Here is an 18,265-nt window from a genome sequence, read left to right as displayed (position 1 = left end):
TGACCAGCGGGTCGTGGTGAGGAAAACGCACCGTCTTGGCGTCTTCTTCCGTGAACGTTATGGGTTGGTCCATTAGCCGAGGCCTTTGAGCTGGGAGTTGAGTAACCTCCCACAACTCACTGTGTTTCGTGGCCTCGGCATATCGTTTTCGCTCCTTGCGAGTGTTTCCTCCGATATGGGGACCTCCGGAGATCATGGCTACCCGTCCATTAGGCCGGGGCTGTAACACCCTAACTATCTTAGGCGTATTACGTGATTTTTAAACGTACTGTGCAGCTCGTTGCTAATCAACGAGGTTTATGGAAAAACGTGATTAATTAAAATTTTGCTTTTTCATTAAACTTATAAACCATTTTACAAAAAGTCTCGGGATCCCGATTTATAAAAATATTTACAAACGTTTTAACTGTTCAACTTTTACACCAAAATGAAAGTCGTCTAACGACAGTTACAAAAATCCCAGCCCTGCTGTCCCGAGGATCGTACGCTCCAGGCCTAACCGCCCCGACATGTACAATCTCATATGCTCGGTCACGGTCCATCAGCTACAGCCTTGCCTTTACCTACACATGAACATAAACTGTGAGTCGACAGACTCAGTAAGAAAAGCATAATAATATCATACATAAAACTGACTGCCGTGTCCAACACGATACTGAGTCCCGCTACTGCCATGTCCAACATGGTACTGAGCACTACTGCCATGTCCAACATGGTACTGAGTTTTGAACGTTCAGGGGACGGTACTATTGACAAGTATCCTCCTGATCGGTCGAACCGGTCATACTCCGCTTGGTCATACTCCAGCCTGTACCGACGGGATAGGTCATTAGCACTGAACCACCAACCAGTGTCAGCCTGATCGGTCGAACCGGTCATACTCCGGCTGCTGGTCATACTCCAGCCTGTACCGACGTGACAGGGTTGGGTGGTTCGAAGCCTAAATACATATCTAATGTAATCTAACAGGCTTCCTACATGCACGCTAAACATGTAATCTACATATGCATACTGTTATACTAATCTTACCTGGATTCCGATTTCGGTGTGTCTTAGGTCAACTCGATTTGGGCGAAGCCGAACGGCGGACATCGGCTCCTAAACCATAAAAATCACAACGCTATAAGTGACACGCTAAATCACTTCCCGGGGACTAAAACTCGAAACTAAAAGTTTCCCTATCGATAAAAAGCATGGCAATACCCCTAAAAACCCAAAAACGAGGAAAACTAGGGTTCTGAAAAATCCCCCAACCGGCAGACCGGTTGCCCAACCGGAATTCCGGTTCTGGGAAAATCTGAACCCCCATCCGACCGGATGCTCAACCGGAATTCCGGTTCCTCGCAGGCAGCAACATCAAAAATTCATAACTTGCATAATTCAACCCCAAATCACATGAAACCTTCCAGACCTGTTCTATACCTCCCCTAGAACATTTCTAAGGCAACAAAACCACCCAGATTGCCCGAATTCAAAAACCACCATTAGAGCTCAAGCTTTGAGTTCTAAACTCAAACTTGAGCAAACCTAGCTAGCATGCAACCAAACCCATCTAAACCTACTTAGACAAGCTTAACTAAGCCTCTGAAAACAAACCAAAACATCAACAATAACACAGCAACAGAGCATAACCATTTCATTCAAGAATTCACATATTTTACATAGAAAACCAAAGCTTAACTCAATCTAACATTCATGCTTCAAAACAACCTAAATAACCTCACATAAACATGCTTGAATCACACAAAATAAACACAAAACACAGCAGCCAACAACATCCCAAAACAACATGCATTAATCATCTTTTCATCAATTTTTTCCAAGAAAACAAGTAAGAGATTAAAGCCAAGAATTACCTTAAAGAAAATACACTTTGATCTAGCAAAATCACTAGAAATCACCAACCAAAATCCCAGCTTTGAACCCCCCCCCAAGCTCAGCCGAAAAAGAGAGGAAAAGAGAGAAAAAGAGTTTTCTATTTTTTTCTTAAATTTGACTAAGTGTTGGAAAAGAGAGGAAAAGGATTTTTCAAGCATAATATACAATTTATTAAATCCATTTCAGCCAAAAAGATTATTTAAGAATAAACATTTAATTCATTTATTAAATCATATAAGACAAAACACTAATGGGGCAAAAAGACCATTTTGCCCCTCCACCATAAAATCACATAAATCATACTAAGGGGGTATTTTTGGGACATTCTAAATTCCCGGCCATTCCCGACATTCCCAATGTCTAAAACCCGTCCCCAAAATACTAACATACTAAGTTGTGATTTCTACTGAGCCAAACGCCGCGTTCCAAAATACCGGACACCGGAAATGCGAAATATAAAAACTGCTGATGACATAATTATGCATATCTGAATTCCATAAATAACAATGATAAATTATTTAAATAGCTATAAATAATTTCCTGATTAACATAAATAACTGCTAATTTCCAAATTAACTAAGCGGGCTTTACAACTATCCCCCCCTTAAAAGGATTTCGTCCCCGAAATCTAACCTGAATAACTCTGGAAATTGAGCTCGCATATCTGATTCTAGCTCCCAGGTGGCTTCTTCCACCTTACTGTTTCTCCAGAGAACCTTGACCAACGCTATGGTCTTATTCCGAAGGACTTTATCCTTTCTATCCAGGATCTGCACTGGCTGTTCCTCATAAGACATGTCTGACTGAAGCTGAAGGCTCTCATAACTGAGTATATGAGAGGGGTCTGAAACGTATTTTCTCAACATTGAGACATGAAATACGTTGTGCACTGCTGATAAAGCTGGAGGCAATGCTAACCGATATGCCACTTGACCTATCTTCTCGAGAATCTCGAAAGGTCCTGTAAATCTAGGGCATAACTTGCCTCTTTTCCCGAAACGTTTAATCCCCTTCATCGGAGATACTCGTAAAAACACATGGTCCCCTACTCGGAACTCAACATCCCTACGTTTCGGATCTGCGTAACTCTTCTGTCTGCTCTGGGAGGCAAGCATTCTAGCTTTAATCTTCTCTATTGCCTCATTGGTCCGCTGAACTGACTCTGGACCTAGGTACTTCCTCTCCCCTGTCTCATCCCAGTGGATAGGGGATCTACATTTCCTACCGTACAACAGTTCATAGGGTGCCATCCCTATCGTACTCTGGTAACTGTTGTTGTATGAAAATTCTATTAACGGTAGATATTTACTCCATGAACCCTCAAAGTCCATAACACAGGCTCTCAACATATCCTCCAATATCTGAATTGTCCTTTCGGACTGACCATCTGTCTGAGGATGGAATGCTGTACTGAATTTTAGCTTCGTACCCATTGCCCGTTGCAAACTTTGCCAAAATTTGGAGGTGAATTTCGGATCCCTGTCCGAAACTATAGACTTCGGTACCCCGTGAAGTCTCACTATCTCTTTGACATATAACTCTGCCAACTGATCCACTGTAAATGTTGTTCTGACCGGCAGAAAATGAGCAGATTTCGTAAATCGATCCACCACTACCCAGATGGAGTCATACATACCCGTGGTCCTAGGTAACCCGACCACAAAATCCATCGTAATATCCTCCCATTTCCATTCTGGTAGGGTTAGAGGCTGCAACAACCCTGCTGGTCTCTGATGTTCAGCCTTGATCTGCTGACACGTGAGGCATCTCGAAACGAATTCTACCAAATTCTTCTTCATACCGCTCCACCAGAAGTACGGTTTCAAATCTTGATACATCTTGGTGGTGCCGGGATGTAGAGAATATGGAGTAGAATGAGCCTCCTCAAAGATCTCGTTCCTCAAGTCCACACTGTTCGGGACACAAACCCTGGCTTTATACAAAAGCACTCCACTAGCTGACACTGAAAAGTCCTTGGCTTGACCAGCCAATACCTCATCTCGGATCTTCACTAACTCCGGATCTGTCGTCTGAGCAACCTTTATTCTTTCTAACAGATCAGATTGCAGCGTTAAGTTGTGTAGCTGACCTACCACAAACTCAATGCTGGACCTAACCATATCCTCTGCTAGCTGAGGTGAGATCTGAACCATGCTAGCCACTTGCCCGGGACCCTTTCTGCTCAGGGCATCGGCCACTACATTGGCTTTCCCGGGATGGTAAAGGATCTCACAATCATAATCCTTTACTAGTTCCAACCAACGCCTTTGTCTCATGTTCAAATCTTTCTGAGTAAAGAAATACTTGAGACTTTTATGGTCGGTATAAATCTCGCACTTCTCCCCATAAAGGTAATGCCGCCATATCTTCAGTGCAAAAACCACTGCGGCCAATTCTAAATCATGAGTCGGGTATCGCTGTTCATAGTCCTTTAACTGACGGGAGGCATAAGCGATAACCCGATCGGCTTGCATCAATACGCACCCCAAACCCTGTTTGGATGCGTCACAGTAGACTACGAACTTCTCCTCGTCCGAAGGCAAAGCTAGTACCGGAGCAGTAATCAATCTCTGTTTCAGCTCCTGAAAACTAGCTTCGCATTTATCTGACCAGATAAATCGCTGATTCTTCTTTGTAAGCTCGGTTAGGGGCATTGAAATTTTGGAGAACCCCTCCACGAACCTACGGTAGTACCCAGCTAATCCCAAGAAACTTCTGATCTCTGTCACTGTCTTCGGTCTCGGCCAATCCCTGACGGATTCGATCTTCCCGGGATCCACCTTGATCCCGTCCTTACCCACAATGTGTCCTAGGAAGGACACCTGAGACAACCAGAACTCACATTTCTTGAACTTGGCGTAGAGTCTATGTTCTCGAAGTCGTTGCAGTACCATCTGAAGATGTAACTCATGCTCCTCTTCTGACTGAGAGTACACGAGGATGTCGTCGATAAACACAATCACACAGATATCGAGGAAATCCTTGAATACTCTATTCATCAGGTCCATGAATGCTGCAGGAGCGTTGGTTAGTCCGAATGACATAACCAGAAACTCGTAGTGTCCATACCTAGTGCGGAAAGCCGTCTTTGGAATGTCCTCCTCTCGGATCCTCAACTGATGATAACCCGAACGGAGATCAATCTTAGAAAAGACCGTCTTCCCCTGAAGCTGATCGAACAAGTCATCGATCCTAGGTAATGGATATTTATTCTTCACCGTCAGCTTGTTCAACTCTCTGTAGCCGATGCACATCCTCATAGATCCATCCTTCTTCTTGACGAACAAAACCGGGGCTCCCCAGGGTGACACACTGGGCCGAATGAACCCTATGTCAAGCAACCCTTGGAGCTGAATCTTCAATTCCTTAAGTTCAGCTGGAGCCATCCTATACGGGGCTTTAGAAACCGGATCCACCCCTGGTGCCAAGTCAATCACGAAGTCAATCTCCCTCTGAGGTGGTAACCCTGGAAGTTCTTCGGGAAAAACGTCCAAAAATTCCCGAACCACACTGATATCCTCTGGCCGAATGGTGTCTGGCCGAGTGGTGTCCACCACCACGGCCAGAAACCCTAAGCACCCACCGTGCAATAGTTCTCTCGCTGACATAGCCGAGATCACCGGGATCCGAGATCCCTGAACCGAACCCACAAATACGAACGGTTCTTCACTTTCCGGTTGGAAGACCACCATCTTCCTCTTCTTACAAATAATGCTCGCCGAATATTTAGATAGGAAATCCATTCCTAAAATAATATCAAATTCGACTAAGCTCATCTCTATCAGATCAGCGCTTAACTCTCTACCATCTATCCTGATCGGCATAGACCTAATCCACCTATTGGAGATAACCAATTCTCCGCCAGGTAACAGGGTTCCAAACCCTGATTCATATCTATCAAAGGGTCTACCCAACTTACTAAAGACTCTGGCCGCCACATAAGAACGTGTAGCCCCAGAATCAAACAGCACTGAATAAAGCGAGTCGTTAATAAAAATCTGACCTGTAACAACTGATGGGCTGGCATCTGCATCAGCCTGCGTGATAGCGAACACCCTGGCTGGAGTGGGTATCGCTGGAGCTCTCGGTGCCTCTGGCCGGAGCTGGGGACATTCCCTCTTGAAGTGCCCGGGCATGCCACAATGAAAGCATCCCTGCCCCTTGCACTCTCCCCGATGATGCCTCTTGCAGCTAGGGCACTCGGGGTAGGAGAATCGGGTCTCATTACCACAAGGCGACTCCCTCTGTTCTGGTTCCCCCGGAACCTCTTGTTCTGGCTCGAGCCGCCGGAAGCAGTGGGTGCCCTCTTCCTCTGATCAATGGCCGAACCACTACTCCCCCTGCTGAAGCCTGATGCAGGAGGGGTAGGAGCTCCGCCACCAACCGGAGTACTGGCTGAATCTGACATACACCCCACTGCGCCCTCAGCTCGCAGTGCCTTCTCCACCATCTGAGCATAGGTGGTGCTGTCGTCAGTGGTAATCATCAGGTCATGCCTGATCTTGGGATTCAACCCGTCCAGATACTTCTCCTTCCTGCTGAAGTCGGTCGGCACAATTCCCGAGGCCAACCTCGCCAACCGGTCAAACTGAGTAGTATACTCAGTGACACTCATGTTCTCCCGCTGGGTCAGGTGAACGAACTCTTTCCTCTTGGCGCTTCTAACCGCCTCATTGTAGTATTTCGCGTTGAAGAGTTCCTGGAACCTTTCCCAGGTCATGGTGGTGACATCGTGAATCTGAGACACCATGTCCCACCATACCAGGGCATCCTCCTGGAACTGAAATGTGGCGCACACCACTCTATCGTTACCGGTGACACCCATAAAGTTCAGAATTCTGGTGATCACCGTAAGCCACTGCTCGGCTTTCGACACATCTGGACCTCCCAGGAATACCGGAGGTGCTTGCTTCCGGAACCGCTCATATAAAGGTTCCAATCTGTGGGCCGCCACCACTATCTCGGCACAGGCGGCGAGGGGCGGTGTGCCCCGGAACTACGGGCACGGAAACTGCAGGAGCACCCTGCTGTCTCAACCTCTGAATCTCGAGGTCTTGTTCTTCGATCCGAGCTTGCATCTCCGCAAACCGCAACTCCCAGTTCGGGGCTCCCTGATCGGCTGGGGGAGCCTGGGCAGCCTGTGGCGGGTCCTCAACACCCCGACCACGGGCCCTGCCTCGGGGACCTCTACCTCGGCCCCTAGCAGGTGGGGGAAACCGAGCTCCCTCTCCCTGATTCGACCCCACGGAGTTGCCCCGACTCCTGGTAGTCCGCCTGGCGTCCATCTAGTTAGAACCGCCTGCGAAACCAAGAGTTGGCATATCAGGTCGTATTCAAGGCGAGCTTACTAATGCCGCTTAATTTGGAAATTAGAAATGAAACATGCACCTATTCTACTATCAGGCTACTAACATGCTTCCTAACAGGCTTTTCTTTTTCATAACTGAATAAAATAAACTACTAAAGCAATAAAGGCTTACTGAACCGTGAACCGAGCTAACTGCTGATGATGATTGTACATGTCGTGACGATCTTCGGAAGACAACCTGGCGGCTCTGATACCAAATTGTAACACCCTAACTATCTTAGGCGTATTACGTGATTTTTAAACGTACTGTGCAGCTCGTTGCTAATCAACGAGGTTTATGGAAAAACGTGATTAATTAAAATTTTGCTTTTTCATTAAACTTATAAACCATTTTACAAAAAGTCTCGGGATCCCGATTTATAAAAATATTTACAAACGTTTTAACTGTTCAACTTTTACACCAAAATGAAAGTCGTCTAACGACAGTTACAAAAATCCCACTTCGTCGTCCCGAGGATCGTACGCTCCAGCCTAACCGCCCCGACATGTACAATCTCATATGCTCGGTCACGGTCCATCGCCCACGGCCTTGCCTTTACCTACACATGAACATAAAGCGTGAGTCGACGGACTCGGTAAGAAAAGCATAATAATATCATACATAAAACCGATCGCCGTGTCCAACACGATGCGAGTCCCGCTACCGCCATGTCCAACATGGTGCGAGCACTACCGCCATGTCCAACATGGTGCGAGTTTTGAACGTTCGGGGGACGGTACTATTGACAAGTATCCTCCCGATCGGTCGAACCGGTCATACTCCGGCCGTGGTCATACTCCAGCTGTGCCGACGGGATAGGTCAATAGCACCGAACCACCAACCGGTGTCGGCTGATCGGTCGAACCGGTCATACTCCGCCGCTTGGTCATACTCCGGCTGTACCGACGTGACGGGGTTGGGTGGTTCGAAGCCTAAATACATATCTAATGTAATCTAACGGTGCTTCCTACATGCACGCTAAACATGTAATCTACATATGCATACTTGTTATACTAATCTTACCAGGATTCCGATTTCGGGTGTGCGGTCAACTCCGACCGGAACTGAAGCTGAACGGCGGATTACTGGCTCCTAAACCATAAAAATCACAACGCTATAAGTGACACGCTAAATCACTTCCCGGGGACTAAAACTCGAAACTAAAAGTTTCCCTATCGATAAAAAGCATGGCAATACCCCTAAAAACCCAAAAACGAGGAAAACTAGGGTTCTGAAAAATCCCCCAACCGTAGACCAGGTTGCCCAACCGGAATTCCGGTTCTGGGAAAATCTGAACCCCCATCCGGAATTCCGGATGCTCAACCGGAATTCCGGTTCCTCGCAGGCAGCAACATCAAAAATTCATAACTTGCATAATTCAACCCCAAATCACATGAAACCTTCCGGACACATGCTCTATACCTCCTAGAACATTTCTAAGGCAACAAAACCACCCAGATTGCCCGAATTCAAAAACCACCATTAGAGCTCAAGCTTTGAGTTCTAAACTCAAACTTGAGCAAACCTAGCTAGCATGCAACCAAACCCATCTAAACCTACTTAGACAAGCTTAACTAAGCCTCTGAAAACAAACCAAAACATCAACAATAACACAGCAACAGAGCATAACCATTTCATTCAAGAATTCACATATTTTACATAGAAAACCAAAGCTTAACTCAATCTAACATTCATGCTTCAAAACAACCTAAATAACCTCACATAAACATGCTTGAATCACACAAAATAAACACAAAACACAGCAGCCAACAACATCCCAAAACAACATGCATTAATCATCTTTTCATCAATTTTTTCCAAGAAAACAAGTAAGAGATTAAAGCCAAGAATTACCTTAAAGAAAATACACTTTGATCTAGCAAAATCACTAGAAATCACCAACCAAAATCCCAGCTTTGAACCCCCCTAAGCTCAGCCGAAAAAGAGAGGAAAAGAGAGAAAAAGAGTTTTCTATTTTTTTCTTAAATTTGACTAAGTGTTGGAAAAGAGAGGAAAAGGATTTTTCAAGCATAATATACAATTTATTAAATCCATTTCAGCCAAAAAGATTATTTAAGAATAAACATTTAATTCATTTATTAAATCATATAAGACAAAACACTAATGGGGCAAAAAGACCATTTTGCCCCTCCACCATAAAATCACATAAATCATACTAAGGGGGTATTTTTGGGACATTCTAAATTCCCGGCCATTTCCGACATTCCCAATGTCTAAAACCCGTCCCCAAAATACTAACATACTAAGTTGTGATTTCTACTGAGCCAAACGCCGCGTTCCAAAATACCGGACACCGGAAATGCGAAATATAAAAACTGCTGATGACATAATTATGCATATCTGAATTCCATAAATAACAATGATAAATTATTTAAATAGCTATAAATAATTTCCTGATTAACATAAATAACTGCTAATTTCCAAATTAACTAAGCGGGCTTTACAGGGGCGGTAGCCCGGGGATATGCTGGGTGTCGCCTGCGGGAGCAGCTGGAGGCAATACTCCTGCTGTACCCCCTGGCGTTCCCGGAGGCATACCTCCGACCACCTGCCCTGGATTAAGGTGGGGCAACCTATTTTTGATCCACTCATAGAGGTGGCCCAAGCGGATCAGATTTTCAATCTCGTCTTTGAGATTCTTACACTCATTGGTGCTATGACCAATGTCGTTGTGGTACTCGCATCTTTTGCTCGGATCTCTCCGGGAGCTATCCTTGTACAATGGCTGTGGTCTCCGGTAGTGCGTATTTTGCCTAGTGGCAAAATATACACGTTCCTGGGAGTCCGTGAGCTCTGTGTACTGGGTATATTGGGGTGTGTACCCCTTCTTTTGGCGCTTCTCTCCCGTTCGGGTGCTGCCCTTGGAGGACCTTTTGCTCCTCGACCCCTGGGTAGGGCCTGTCAAGCTAACAGTCGGGGCCGCCTGTGAAGGAGCTCGTCCATTTACCCCGGACGGGTTGCCGTAATGGGAAGATGCCGGTGCCAAAGCTTGGCCCTGGCTGTATTCGGGAGTAGCGGAGAACTGTATGCCACTTACTTGTGGAGTTGCGGTCGGGACAGTACCCGAGGGCGACACTCCTGGCATGTATCCGGCTATCCCGGTGGGATAATAGCCTCCGTAAGCCACGATCTGGGCTTCTTCGAGGTTAATATATTTTTGGACTCTCTTCTGGAAGTCCTGAAGGCTAGCAGCGCCTTCTTGCTGCAACTCGTTCCAGAAGGGAGTCCCAGTGCGGATTCCTGCTTGGAGAAGCGCAAGCTGTTGTCCGTTGTCGACCTTCTTGGTCTTCGAGGCTTCCTCTCGGAACCTCTTGATGTAATTCTTCAAGGTCTCGGTGGGCAGTTGCTTGATGTTGGTCAAGGCACTAACCTCCAAGTTAACCTTCCTGGCGGCGACAAATTGTCTCCGGAAGTTGGTTTGGAGTTTGTTCCAACAACCCACGGATCCTGGTTCCAGCTTTTTGAACCACTCCTCCGCTGATCCGCTCAGAGTGAGGGGGAAGCACAGGCATTTGGCGTCATTGCTGACCCGCATGACTGTCATGACACGGTTGAACCGTGACAAGTGATTGCTGGGGTCGGAGTTCCCAGTATATGCAGCCATTTCGGGCATCTTGAAGTTTTTAGGGAGCTCCGCCTCCAGGATATGCTTGGCACATGGCTCCCGATCCTCACTGTCCGAGTCGGAGTCGTCTCCCTTCTGCCTCCTGGAGACTCGAGCAATATCTTTTCGAAGTATGGCAAGTTCTGCCATAATCCCTTCGTTTACAGTACCCGAGGAGACCACGGGCCTGTATCTTTTTTGGTCAAGGTGATCCCGGAGGTCACCTTGATTCCCATTGATTTGATTTCTCAGATCAATGGGAGGACATCTCTGTCCTCTTCTTCCTCTACCCCCTGGTTCCTGGTGCACGGAAACGCTTTTCCGGTCCCCTCGATCCTGAGGGCCAAGACTCCCTCTTTGGGGCTTGCCCCTCTGCGGACCTTTCCCTTTAGGGAAATCTGAGCGGACCCTTCGCGGATCCTGCACCTTTTTCTTTCGCCCAGGGGTAGAAGTAGGGTTTTTTGTTTGATTTTCCTCAGCAGGGTGCCTTATAGGGCTAGGTTCCCTAGGTCTTTGCTGCTGGGAATTAGGCGAGGACGTCGCTGGCTCTCCGTCGAGCCCAGTGGCCATTGCCTTGGGATGCACGTGAATACCAGCTGCCTCCATGGCTTTCTGCATGGCTAGCATCACTTCCTGCATTTTTTGATTTTGCGCTTTCTGAGCTTCGATCTCAGCTTCATGATCGATAGCTTTTTGTCTAAGGAGCACCAACTCCGAGTAACTTCCTCCGTCATAGGCATACTCGTCGAGGTTTTCCTCGTAGTTCTCGTCGGGAACTATTTCTTCTTCTTCTTCCTTGGACTCCTCTGCTGCTCTTGAGGCTACATCTTCCTCATTGGGATCTTGAGCATCTTCTAGAGGGCGAGGATGACGTGTACTTCTCGTCTCCACCATTGTTGTGAAGTCAAATGCTTGTTATGTAGCAGCTTTCCTCAGCTCTCAATGAAAGCACCAAAATGTTGACTGAGATTTTCGGCAACTATTAGAATATGATTGTATTAAAGAGCTGTAAGAAAGTGAGATGACGATTTTTTACGTGGTTGGGGCGTTAATGAGCCTTAGTCCACGAGTCTTTGTTATTAATGGATGTATTTAATACAGATTCCACACTTGAGAGAATGATTTTCTCATAAATACAGAGAATGTTCTTGGTGAGTATTTTCTCTTCTTGCTCTTTTGCCAACCAAGATTCTCGACCCCATTAAATGAGCTTTGAGGGGGTATTTATAGTGTTTTGGTGGGGTAATCCCTAGAATTGTTCTTACACATGTATCTGTAAGTATCCATAAAGTTGGGCATTTCCAATGAATATACCATGGTTGATGCATGGTCAATTCCCTAGGTGCTGTAGGGTTTTTATGAAGAATGTCCTTTTTGCCTTGTGATTGACGTGACTCTTCGCAGAGTAGCCGTCGCTAGACTTAAATGATCATTACTGTAGCGCTGCTGTTTGGGGGTTGTGCCGTCAGACTTTATTGCGTGTTACAGTCCCAACACGCTTCCTCCCATGCAGCATTAAATGTGACTTGATTGCTCGGGAGAGACCTGACATATCCCGGAGAGCCTTCACGCTATGCAAGCTTCCCGGAGTACCTTGTACTCCGGGTGCCTCCTCCGGGACCCATGCTAACAGCGCTTCCTTGTGGCGCACAAAGACTTTAATTTTAGATTCCAAATAGAAATTTTCTTATATTTCTAATTGCAGAATACAATACAGTTACACTTTCTCAAGTGTTTAATATCCATCTTCTATTAATGGATTAAAACTGTATGGAATATGAGTTAGGTATTCTGTGACCAGGATCCACTTGCACTATTCTAAGAACTCTTTGATGTAACTAAACCTAAGTTATCAAAAGACACTACCATTTTTTAATCTATGGCATTTGTATCTTGTTCATAGTGGATTTGACAAGATCAATCTCTGCAAAGAGTTAATATGCCTATATCCACTGAAAGTAGTTCATCTCAGATGGATGTACATTCAGGGGTGGATATGAGTTTTTCGTTGTATTCTTAAAACGATAACTCTAGATTATACCTTTTAGCAAAGAAATTTGAAATGTTTAAAAATTTCATTAATTTCTAGCAATGGTTAAAACCATTAAGGTAAGTGGTTAAAGATCTTGTGAACTGATAGGGGTGGAGAAATAGTTAGTAGATATGCAGTTCAAAGATCATTAAATTGATTTTTGAATTATATCCAAACTTACCTCCTCAGAAATTTCGATTTGCACATTGATGATTAGTTACTAGTCGTTGCCTAATTCCTTCTATGGTAATACAATTTCAGAATGATGTAATGGTTGTATACTTAATGTAAATCATTACTAGATTCATGGATGACCTAATCAAAATCTTAAGAAAAGCTAGAACTGTTAACCATGGTTTGTTAGCTATTCTAAGTGATTAGGGGTGGACCATCCCATTGTCAATAGATAAGAAAGTGTTTGTTCAAACAAATACTACTTTTCTAAGATAATGACTAAGTCTGAAAACAAGTAGCAAATAAAGGAGATATTTAATTCTTGATTCCAAAAGTGTTCTATCATCTTATTTGATATATGATGATCCCACTGCCTCTGTTGTCTTGTCACAACCGAAGAGATCAATACCATTTAGTTTTCTTAGACATAATTCACGGTACCTCGTCGTAGTGGGAGAGTTTCTAGGAACTCACCTTCTTATGACTTGGGAGACACTAGTGATTAAAATCCATTGTGAGTTTAAACAAGTAATGGATTGTCAAGATAAGAAACTAAGAAGAAAGCCAATAGAACTACGGTTTAATCCATTCACATGGAGTAACCTAAAGTTTTCTATTACAAGGACATAAAAGGAAATTTTTCGTTTATAAGTCCATTCAATGGACTTAACAAAACTTCCTGTTCCTAGTATTATAGGTTTGAGTTTATCTAAACCTATGGCTTGTGGTATACCTAGTAATTACTTACTCTAATGCAAGCAACTTACTTTAGTAAGATGCTAAAGCATTTTCTTTCTAATGGTAATCTATAGAAGCTTCACAACTTCTTAGGTATAGATTTTATTTATCTAAGGAAAAGTCTCAACTATTCCAGAAAAGATAAAGCCATGAAAGAATTTCTTATATCAACAGTGAGAGGTCTTAGATATGCTTTTGTATGCCTTAGACCAGACACCTGCTGTTGAGTGGGAGTAATGAGTAGGTATTAGATTAATCCAGGAGAAGAACATTGGAAGACAATCAAGTAATTTAAGATAAAGAAGAGGAACTATATGTTAGTCTATAAGGGTGTGTTTAAAACTCTTAGACTACACCATATCAGATTTCGAAATTTGCCTTTGTGCTAGTAAATTTTTCTGATAAGATGGTGATTACTCTGGGGGTGGAATAGTGATTTTGGAGAAGTGTAAAAACCTATCTGAAGTCTCTATGTCTACCAGAGAGAGACTCAATGTTAAAGCTGCAGGAAAGGTACTTATTCAGTCTAAGGAAAGTTCTATACATTTTTGGCATCATTCCAAATTGCCTTAAACTACTAGTGTTAATTTCCTGATTAACCAAAAGTAGTTGCCAAAGATATAGAATCCAGTATCCCAAGAGAGTAGACATATAGAGAGGAATTTCACATTATCAATGATTTTGTGATTAAAGGAAGAGTAATGGTGGAGAAAAGGTTGTGGTTAATTCAACCTTTCAGATCCTATTACGAGGAGTTTACTACTACTACACTTGATTTGTATATCAAGGTGTTGAGATTATTTGAAACGCACTTTTTGTTTTATATTAGTGCAAGTGGGAGTTTGTTGGGTTTTATGCCCTAAATAAAACTCATTTCAATATAATCAGATTTACTTATTAATATAGATCAGAAATAACATTTAATGTTGCATGGTTCACATGATTTATTTCATGATTATATGTACATAATGTATAGATTCATCTGAAACCTTTTTCACATACTTGATCCTGTTTATTGTGTCGTCAACACATTGGAAAGTAAACATGACTATGTGAATAAAGTTTCCTAGATTTATCAGACACAAGGTTTTACTAATATGATAATCTACAACAAGAGTTTACTTGTATTTGGAGAAATACTATGTTCTTTCCAGAACATTGGTTAAAGTAAAGCTCAGGTTGGATGCATGGAGTATGCATCGGAAGGGACCGATATTGAACTTTGACTTAGATTTAATTAAACTTACCGTAAAATTCAAGTCAATATCGCCTAGTTGATCCTAGATCAAATGATCTTAATCCTGTTATGATTAGGCTCAATCTTGAAAGGCTATTCGTGTTCCTTGAATTGTTAGTTAAGCCTACTTTTAGGTCAGGGTGATACGTACTTTTTGGGAACACGGTAGTGCAATTGAGTGGGAGCGCTAGCATAAACATGGAATCTATAGCTTCTATCTGGCGAATAGTAAGCAAAGGATGATCACCTTCGAGCTTGACCAAACGAAAATAAATGGTGGAGATCTCATTTCACATAAGCTGAAATATCATTTATACGGGGTCAAGTGTTTTAAGGATAAAATACATAGTAGGGTGTTACGGTAATTTAATCCCTTTACTGTGTAGATCATTCATATAGAGGATAATTGATCACATTAGGATTATAACAATGGATAACTAATGATGTGTCTATATGGTGGAACATATAGAGCATTCTATATACTGAGAGTGCAATTCTAAGTTCTATGCGTGGATTCAACGAAGAATTAATAAGTCAGTGAATAATGAAAATATCAATTTGACAAACTTGAATAAGTGGCCGGCCAAGGTGTATATAATGGGCCCACTTGCTTTTGCAGTTTTAACAAATTTTATGTCTATTTTCTCAAGAACGCCAATTTTCTAATTCTAACCTTTTAAATGCCAAAACTAATTATTTAATAACTAAAATAGATTATTAAATAATATTTTCATTTAATTTAATTATTAACTAGAGATATAAAGTCCATTAATAAATAAATAAACCTAGAATCTCTTTTCTTTACAATTTCGCCCCTGCTTAATGAAGATTCACAAATTAGACATAGTCTAACTTTAGAATTATAATGGATTAATCACAAATCAATTATTGAGTCTTACAAGCAGTATGTTCTCAACTAGAATGGGGACCATGGATCTATATGCTGAGCTTTCAATAAGTGAACCGAATTTACTAAGTAAATTCCTACTTATTAATTCTTCGTTGAATCCACTCTTAGAACTTAGAATTGCACTCTGAGACTTATATAGAGCATATTATATGTTCCACGATATAGATATGCTATCTCATTTAACCATTGTTATAATCTTATTGTGATCAAAGATCCTCTATATAGATGATTTACATCGAGATGGGATAATTTTATCGTTCTCACCCCTCATTGTATTTTGCCCCTTAAAACACTTAGCTACCTGTAAATGGTGTTTAGTGATCTAAGAATTAGTCACTTAAACAAGAGCTCATCCATTTACTTCTAATTGCTAAGCTCGAAGGGAATCATCACTTGACTTCTATAGACCAGTAGAAGCTATAGATTCCATATTTATGTTCAGCACTCCCACTCAATCATACTATCATGTTCCCAAAATATACGTATCACCCTGACCCAAAAGTAGGCTTAACTAATAAATCAAAGAACATGAATAGTACTCCTGAGTTGAGCCTAAGCATATCAGGATTTAGATTCTTTAAATCTTAAGATTAGCTACTGATATTGACTTGGAAAGATATAACGGTAAGTTTATAATATCTTAACTAAGTTGCAATATTGGTCCAGTCCAATGTATACTCCATACATTCGAAACTAGTATACTTTACTAATGTCCTGGAAAGAACATAACACTTACTCCAAGTGTAAGTACACATCATCGCTGATTATCACATTAGTGTAAATCCAAAACACTGATGAAACAGGGACTTAGTCTTTTGATTCATATGATCACAATCACATTCCACTGTGTTGACGATACTGTAATTGTGAATAAACATATGATCTGAATTTAACTGATTTTGTGTGTAAATGTAATAAACATATTAAACCATTAGCATGTAAAATTCATGCAAACATAAATCACTTTAAATTTCTTATATTGATAACTAATCAGATTGTAAAGAGTTTTATTTAGGGCATGAAATCCAACACTGGTCAGGAAATAGAGCTTTGGTAAAAAACATCAGCTAGCTGATCCTTTGAAGAAACATGGCTGGTTTTTATGATTCCTTGCTGAACTTTTTCACGAACAAGGTGGCAATCAATCTCGATGTGTTTTGTTCTTTCGTGAAAAACGGGGTTAGCTGCTATGTGTTGAGCAGCTTTATTATCACAGTGAAGAAGGGCAGACCCATCATGATCAATCTTCAATTCCTTAAGAATGGACAATAGCCATACAAGTTCGGATGTAGTGTTAGCCATGGCCCTATATTCAGCTTCAGCAGAGGATCTAGAAACAGTATGTTGTTTCTTGCTCTTCCAAGATATGAGGGAGTTTCCAAGAAAAATACAAAAGTCTGTAGTCGATCTTCTGGTATCCGGACAAGCAGCCCAATCTGCATCACTATAGGCTTTCAATTTTACTTCTGAAATTGCGGGAAACATTAGCCCCTGTCCAGGGGAATTCTTTATGTTTTGCAGCACCCTTTGAGCTGCATTCATGTGACTGGCCTTGGGAGTAGCCAAAAATTGGCTAAGCTTGTTGACAGGAAAGGAGATATCGGGTCTAGTGATAGTAAGGTACTGCAACTTACCTATTATTCTCCTATAAAGCTTTGGATCAGCGAGCTTATCATTCTTTTCATCTTGGCATAATTCCAGATATGCCTCAATGGGAGTAGACATAGGTTTGCAACCTAAATATCCAAGATCCTCAAGTAATTGAAGAGCATAAGGTCTTTGGGATATAAATATTCCTTTTTCAGATCTAGCAACTTCAAGTCCTAGAAAGTATTTTAGATTTCCTAGGTCTTTAAGTTGAAATCTGTTGTTGAGTTTGATTTTCAAAACCTCTAGCTCCTTTAAATTGTTGCTGGCCAAAATAATGTCATCCACATAAATAAGGAGAATAATAAAACTCCCCTTATCATGTCTCATAAACAAAGAGTGATCAGTCCCTGAATGGTGAAAACCTTCCTCAACCAAGGCACTAGAAAATTTCTCAAACCATTGTCTTGAGGCTTGCTTTAAGCCATACAAGGACTTGTTGAGTTTGCAAACAGCGTTTGGTGGAAGCTCCCCCTTAGGACTATACCCGGGAGGTAGAGTCATATACACATCTTCATGCAAATCTCCATGTAAGAAAGCATTATTGACATCGAGTTGATGAAGAAACCAACCATTGATTGCGGCAAGAGCCAACACAAGTTTGACAGTCACCAACTTTGTCACAGGTGCAAAAGTATCTGTATAATCGATTCCTTCTTGTTGGTTGTACCCCTTG

The 18,265-nt window shown here is 42.5% G+C and overlaps 1 protein-coding gene across 1 annotated transcript; it reads right to left on the bottom strand.

Moving 5' to 3' along the window:
* Positions 1-221: 221 nt before the first annotated feature.
* LOC133036447 (uncharacterized) lies at positions 222-6,822 on the bottom strand. The gene is made up of 2 exons (XM_061113011.1): positions 5,882-6,822; positions 222-563 (listed from the first exon to the last, which is right to left on the bottom strand). The coding sequence occupies exons 1-2, from the start codon at positions 6,701-6,703 to the stop codon at positions 546-548; spliced, it is 840 nt and encodes a 279-aa protein (XP_060968994.1). The 5' UTR covers positions 6,704-6,822; the 3' UTR covers positions 222-545.
* Positions 6,823-18,265: the final 11,443 nt, after the last annotated feature.

Source organism: Cannabis sativa, chromosome 4 (assembly GCF_029168945.1).
Source record: "Cannabis sativa cultivar Pink pepper isolate KNU-18-1 chromosome 4, ASM2916894v1, whole genome shotgun sequence".
In the NCBI taxonomy this organism is placed as follows: domain Eukaryota; kingdom Viridiplantae; phylum Streptophyta; class Magnoliopsida; order Rosales; family Cannabaceae; genus Cannabis; species Cannabis sativa.
The sequence above is the reverse complement of the archived record's forward strand: the minus strand, read 5'-3'. Positions and strand labels throughout refer to the sequence as shown.